General features: G+C 34.6%; 1 protein-coding gene across 2 annotated transcripts in view; it reads right to left on the bottom strand.

Moving 5' to 3' along the window:
- The window catches only part of cdin1 (CDAN1 interacting nuclease 1), a 70,222-nt gene that overhangs the window by 45,972 nt on the left and 16,750 nt on the right, over positions 1-7,500 (bottom strand). For both annotated transcript variants that reach the window (XM_006632497.3, XM_015350679.2), the window contains one exon: positions 4,370-4,442. In XM_006632497.3, the coding sequence (XP_006632560.1) occupies positions 4,370-4,442 (73 nt within the window). The remainder of the gene's footprint in view (positions 1-4,369; positions 4,443-7,500) is intronic.

Below are 7,500 nucleotides of genomic sequence, written 5' to 3'. Positions count from 1 at the left end.
GACAAAGCCTGGGTTTTCTAAAGCTTTCTCTGGTCTGATCATTAAACTGCACAGAGTGTGCCTTTAGCACCATGTGAAGGAGAGTAATTAGTATACTTGTCAAGCAAGGTGCAACGCTGCTTATTTCGCTTCTTTTTTTTCCCCTTCAGCAGCTAATGAACTGCTCCCAGTCTCATTATTCAAAAACAAAAAAGCACCACTTTGTATACTCTTCCCCAGTCTGCCATCTCGCAGGGACCAGACACAGCTCTCCCAGACACTGTCACGGAGTGCCAAGCTGACGACAGTGTCACAGTGTTGTAAGAAATTCTCTCAATGACACTTGATTGCACTGCATTCCTTGATTGTACTCCATGCATAAGAAGCAAACTACTTCATGATCAATACATTTAAAAGGAATTGACTCAATAATCATTAGCACTGTAATAATTAGTAACATATAGTGCAAAAACTAAGAGCCTTTATAGCTTGCGCACTTGCCATTCATGCTATATACTGTAATATGTTGTTTTAACCAGTAAAGGGCTCCAACATACATTAGTATTGGGCGAAGAAAATAAGCTCCTCAAGGCCTTTTGTTATTAGAAAATGTGCAGTAAGGATTTAATCCAGTGTAAGGCAAAAAAATCACAAAGAGGTTTTTTTGACCTCTTCAAAGAAATTGTATCTAAATCTTTAGTTCAAAGAAACACAGACCTCTTAAGTACCCCCTTTACACAGTCTGGATAGATCTCAGAGACTGGGCCCTTCCAAATCCTTGGACAACACTTTTAACCACATAAGACAAGGTCAAGACAAGGAGAAAAAGAGATCCTTAAATTCCCACGCCAAGGCATATTGGTTTTATTGATCTCTGTACAATTTGTAGGAGTACCCAATCATCTTTTTGACAGTTTTATCATAATGTAATGGACTTCACATCACCTTCTTAAACACATTTCGAGGTGTGCTACACTAAATCCAACAAAAGCATCCCCGCAGTCATTCCCAACTTCTTCTTTAATAATTTATTTTAAAGATGCTTGTATTTGAATCTCCTTTACAAATAAGGTATAAAATAGTATTTAGTAACATTATTTATTGTCTCTATAAAAGTTACATTAACAGAAGAAATAACTGTTCTGTATACTTTTCTATAATAATATAAATTGAAAAAAAGTATGAAAAATACAATTATCAACAATACAAACTACCCTTCAGCCTGCTAATCCTAGCTCCTCCTATTTCACACTCTCTTGACATGCTGAAGCATATTAAGGATGTTGATATCATATTCAATACACAATGAAACTGCTTTTAATGTATTGATTTATTTACATGCTCTGGCAAAAAGCCTTGTATCAGGCCTGTACCATTTCCTATAGCTCTTACACACGAGAAAAAAACAATTTAAACCCCTGCATTGATCCAGTCAAAGTGACTGTACATATATTTCACTATCCCCAAGACACCGTTTTTTGTCTCTTAACTTTAAAGGGAAGAAGAAGAAAATAAAAATACAAGCAGTGTCCAACTAAAAGTTGCAGCCTGTGAAGATGGGGCAATGTCCCTTCTATAGAACTCTATTGATCCCCACAGCCCACAGCAGACAAAAAGTGTGATTGGGGAAGGGATGATGGATGCTCCTGCCAATAGCACTGAACAAACCTGTTAGCTAATTGCCACCAAAGACAATTATCCTTGCATTGTTTCATAATGGAAACACATTACAAAACTCTAATATACACACAGGGAAATTTGATGATTTGACTGTGGAGCCATGTGTACTGAATTTCATTGCCAAAGGCCAGTCAGGTCACTGCTGTGAAGAGGGAGAAAAGTATCAGAATAGTAGTCACTCTAACACAACCCTGCTTCTGCCAGCACAGTGAAATACCAGCTCATCTTTTTTTGGCATTCCCTGGCTACACACAAAGCAGTGATATTTACAGCTACTGGAGTGTGCGTGTCAGATTGCCTCCTGAAATCTTTTTTAAAATATAGATGTACATATGCAAAGGTGAGCAAAAAAGCTAGCTAAAACTTTTAGTTTCTCATCCATAGCTTTCTGTTGATCACATATTTAACAAAAGTCTATCCAAACCTAACAAGTATTTACAAGTGTTTATTGCTAAACAGATTTAGCTTCCATTTCACATTGGTGGGCACTGTAAAAGAAAAAAAAACAATACAAGCCATATCCCTTTTAAGCTTTCCATGTAAATGTAATTTGCATAAAAACTGAAGTAATGCACACACTTCTGCTCAAACGTGAACAAATATATCATGCAATAGCTATTTGAAGAACACTAACCAATATTCATATTTATTAATCGTATGTTGTGGTACTTTTATCATGTAAAGTGACCTGAACCACATTTGACTTTTTTTTTCACATTACTATATTATGATTTAACTTAAATCAAAACCCATTACACAAATGTTGACCATATCTTGAATATAATGAGCATCACTTTTGGCTGAGAAAGATATAATATTCGGTCAATGCATGGCCTAAAATTAGCCAGGCAAACCTTAAAAAAAATGTACTTGGATCGATTATTATAGGGCTGACTACACATAACAATATGTAGCTAGGATGAATGTGCAGCGTTTTGAGACTATCTGAAGTATATTCAAACACTCAGTAGGTTAATGCCTTCAGTATTTCAAATCGGCTTCATCTGGAAGGCTACCTGCTTTACACAGCGCCCAGACTACTATTTTGACAAGAACTGGATAGCAGTGGGTCCAAAGCAATCAGAAGGTTGACTTTGACAAATGGCGGTGCTGCGGCGAAGTTGAAAATAACACACATCCACTTTAATCTCTTTCTTGATTAAATCGAAGCCGTACCATTCTGACATCATGTGATTTGCTCATGAAGCATCACTGCAGGTTACTTTAGAGGCTATGTCTATTGAAATGATATTGAATTTTTTTTTTTTCTACGGGAAGTACTTAATTCATTCAGATGAATGATTCAAAAAGGTAACACAGATCACAAAATCATGTATTACTGGCTGAAATTTCAAGTAAAAAAAAAGGGAGAGGAAAAAAGGAAATCACACAGACAAACAATTATGTTCCACTGAGCGGTATTTTTAGCAGGTTCTGTCCTTTCCTATTAAAATGAAGGGGAGAATTTATGCAGAGGCTGCAGTCCAAAGCCTCATCCACACTCCATTGTCAGACACAAAAGGTAAACACACACGGGGTGATAAAAATGCGGAAGATGAAATTGTCTTTTTTTTTTTACATGAGACTAGGCAAATATTTATGGGGCAGTTGATAAACTCCTGCCTAGTAGAACAGCTAGGACTGAGAGCAATTACTCGGATATTCATGACTCACTTTGAATATCACATTGAATATTACTCATAAATCTTTTACAAGCACGTCCCCGGAGCTCACTTAACAGCCAGTTTTAATCATGCAGTTGACACAGGGAAAATAACAAAATGTATTTTTTCTGTGGCAAATTAATTTAGGTTTGTACCTCCTCCTGCAGCACTATCATTTTCAGTTTCTTGATCCTGTTGCATTTTATGCTCTAAAATTGAGGTGTCCTTTGTAAGTGTACATGGGTAAAGAAGGAACATATCTCTAAAAGTGCTCTATATCACAATTCTTGGCCTATTTAAACGTTTTTTTGTTGATGTTTATTTTTTCATGCATTTTTATTTTAACAAAATCTATATCCAGTGATATAGCATGATATTATAATTAAAGTGTATCTTTTTGTGATTTAGTACCTCGGAATGATACTGTTAAAGGTGAGATACCATCTGAAAACATCACTTTTAATAACTACTGCAATCGCTGTCATTAATGCAATAAATACTACTTTATTATATAATCTAATGCTAAGAATATATAATAAACATAAAGATAATGCAAAATCTTAATGTGTTGCAAAGGTTATTAGAAGAAAGGTTGCGATTATGGTCAGGCATTATAAATGTGGCCTAAACAAGGGATGGATTTTAAAGCTTTAAGGTAACAAACAAGCAACAAACCTAGGTCCAAATCTGACTGAAAACAACATTTAGCACAAAGGATGTGTCTGTTATTTAAATTTGGCTTTGAGATGTTTAGCAAGACATCTCATTTCTAAGATTTATACACAATTTTATTCTCTCAGAAAAAATAACTTAAAAGAGGAGAAGGGGGTATAAACAACACTGGTGAAATGAAATAGCATTGATCTAAACAGTAGTTAAGTGGTGGGTGGTCTTTTGAAAAGAGTGCTTAATTGTCATTCATCTACCTCAGGTGCCAACATGGGTCTGGCTCTCATTACGCCTGTTGTTACATTGTGTAGTTCAACGCTGGAAAAGCATTCATTTCAAGGTCCAAGGCATTAAGTCAAACAAAACACAGCACTTACACAGTGCACCTTCCTGATCCTGGAGGTGCCGCTCCAGAATAAGTCGAGCCATGAGTGAAGGAGAGAAGTTCACCTTAAAAAATTAAAAAAAAACATTTAGACATTTCCCAAACCCCAAACCTACCACACATTTCCTAGACACAACACCCTTTTTCCAGCAAATGTGGTTAGGAAAAAAAAATCAATGTGTTCGGTGGAAAGGGGGAAAGTTATTTTGTTTATAGGGAAATAAGTGTTACTTTAATAAATCACTTTTTAAAGTTATCAACATTGCCAGTTCTCATGATCTACATGTAGCTGATGTCTCATGAAAAACATTAATGGCGCATAGGTGTATTCTCATTCTTAAACCTTAACCTATCCTTCAACAAGACTTACATTAATCATCAGTCTGTAAGTCATTATCTGCTTTTACCTTTCTTCTTCATTCAAAGAAGAGATTTCTTACTATAACAAAATAAATTGTTACTATGGAGTCTTCTCATTTAAAAAAAATGCAGGGGGGATGGGATGGTGTTTGCGGTTAATGCGTGGTTGTGGTTTGCTTTTAGAAAGCACATCGCTGTTACCTCTTAAACAACAAACCATTTATAATTGTATATTTGTGAACACTAATTCTTTCTTTCTATTTTTGGACCATCAATTTCAAAATCACAGATGTCTTAGATTTTGGGGATGCATCTGTACTGTCGAGACTTTTTCATACAAAATGTGTCTACGCCTTTCACTGCAGTTGGTAAACAAAATCTCATTTCATGGTATGTTTGTATTACACTGTTAGTTTGGTTTAATCTCAGAAACAAAACGCAAACATTTTTTTTTCAAAATTAAGAATGAAAGGTTTTAATGTTTACAATTGTGTTTTAAGCAGACTTCCTTAAGCCTAAGCATACAATAGGCATTGTGATGGAAAAGCTAAAATTTTAAAAACATATCTTCAACAAACCTTCATGTAATAAAATAAAAATAGCATGGTCTGCCTGTACACACAGATTGCTGCTTTTACTTTATTTCACTGTAACAGATACCAAACACTGATCTGATTTACTGTTTTTATAAGACTTATCACAGCTACAAAATGCAGGACTTTAAATATCAAAACACCTAATCATTTCATGACTAGAGTACATAGGCATGTTTTTATATTTGAGCCATTTTTCTTTTGTTATGAAATGGGAATTTAAAAGCTTGGAAACATTTTTCTCTTGTTAGCATAATTGGGGCTCAAAACTGAATTTGCCTTCAGCTTATTGCAAGATTGTAGCTTTTTATCTCTGCTGTGATCCTTTATAGTAAAGCTGTGAGCAGAAAGCGCTCCACACAAAGATTTACTGGCGGTAATATTTGTTAACATCGCCATAATTCTGCATACAGAACACAGCCTAGGAAGACCAAAGATGTCTATAATTATTACGCATAAAGACAGTCTTTATCTTCATTAAAGAGCATTGGCTTTCTTTGTAAAAGAATTCTTCCTATGTAACCTGCAGGTCTTTTACATTTGAGATTTATCCTTGAATACCATTAAAATCCCCAAGTAGCAAGAGCTGCGTATTTTCAGTAACCCACATCAGAGTTGACACATGAAAAATGGTGAAATTACTGAAGGTAGTCCAGCCTGAATAAGGACTACCTTATTAGTTCAGGTACTTGCATCTCCCTAATTTTCATATTAATCATGTGTCCATCTCGCTCAGAAATAAGACCATCATGCTTTACGTCAGAATTTAACATGTAAGTAAAATTTATAGGGCTTCAAATCCCTTCTGAAAATAATTGTACCAAAAGACAACTAAGATCAGTTTTATTATCCCCAATGCAAATGAAATATAAACCAATGTATTCCTTTGCTTTCACTTTTAATGTGTTATCTAAATGCTGTGAATTTATTTCTGACCTTCATATTAAATACTGTCTTAGAATTAAAACCAGCACCCTTTTAAAATTCCTCTCAGATAAAACATCTCTATGCAGCAGGATTTAAAAATTATTATATTTCTCATCATTTTTTATAGTTTTCCCCTGTTGGAGATATATTGTCTCATAAAGTGCCACCACTACATCAATTAACTGTCAGCAGGCTCATGAGTGCTTTGTTTAAATGTTAAGTAGCATATTAAAATGACAGTTAAATGGTTCATAGACAGTAATCTTGAGGTTGATTTTAATTCTAAAAAAATCTTCATAAGTCAATTAAAAGGAAAATTAATTATTTTAGCAAGCTTTAAGTTGCCAAATTATATATTATTTTGATATTCAGAAAATATAAATAGATTGTATTTTATGTTCAGTTAACAGTAAAAAAGCACTGTATTTTATGTTCAGTCAATCCAATTCTTGTTGTGAAAATGAAAGCATGTAGTAACTTGTGGGATAAGAACCTTCTTTGCAGTAACCATCCAGAATATATTAATCATCACAATTTCTTTATCTGATCACTAACTCATCTTTTTCTGTACTGCTGCAAATTAAAGAGTTATTCTAAAGCACATTTTTAATCCAGCTGCAGTAAAAGTACATATAGGAACCACTATGACCACTGATATCTTTTGGCTAATTTCCAGTAAAATGGATTAAACCCAGTCTGAAATCAGATCTAACGTTTTGCAATTGACATTTATTTTCCTGCTTGCCTTAGTATTAATGGAATAAACATTTAAATGCATTATGTCATTATTGGAATTAAATTACAATTTCATTTTATTTTTGTAAATTTCACATTATTAGGCAGTCTGAGGTAAACTGCCTTTTGTACATTAACTGCATTATCAGGGTTTGCAGACCCTTCATAGCCCATTAAAGCCTTTGAGTAACTGAACGTTAATTGTTCATTTGCTGACTGCAGCAATGCACAGGAGACGTGAGCTGAGGGAGCCCATTCATTCTTATTAATGTAATATGTAGAACTTGCCACTGCAACACTTAATGCTCACAGCACCAAGCCATTTTTAATACAAACACTCATTTTCCTGCCTCCTGTCTTATATAGGCCACTATAACACAACATTAAAACAGTATATACTCTAGGGCATGCCCCTGATGGCTGTATAAGCAATTCTGGACCTTATCCAATATTATTGAGCTAAATATTTTACGGTGCACCAAGAATACAGAGATTGAACATCACATAC

The sequence above is a fragment of the Lepisosteus oculatus genome, chromosome 8 (assembly GCF_040954835.1).
Source record: "Lepisosteus oculatus isolate fLepOcu1 chromosome 8, fLepOcu1.hap2, whole genome shotgun sequence".
NCBI classification, from domain to species: Eukaryota; Metazoa; Chordata; class Actinopteri; order Semionotiformes; family Lepisosteidae; genus Lepisosteus; species Lepisosteus oculatus.
This window is presented reverse-complemented; position numbering and strand designations above follow the sequence as displayed.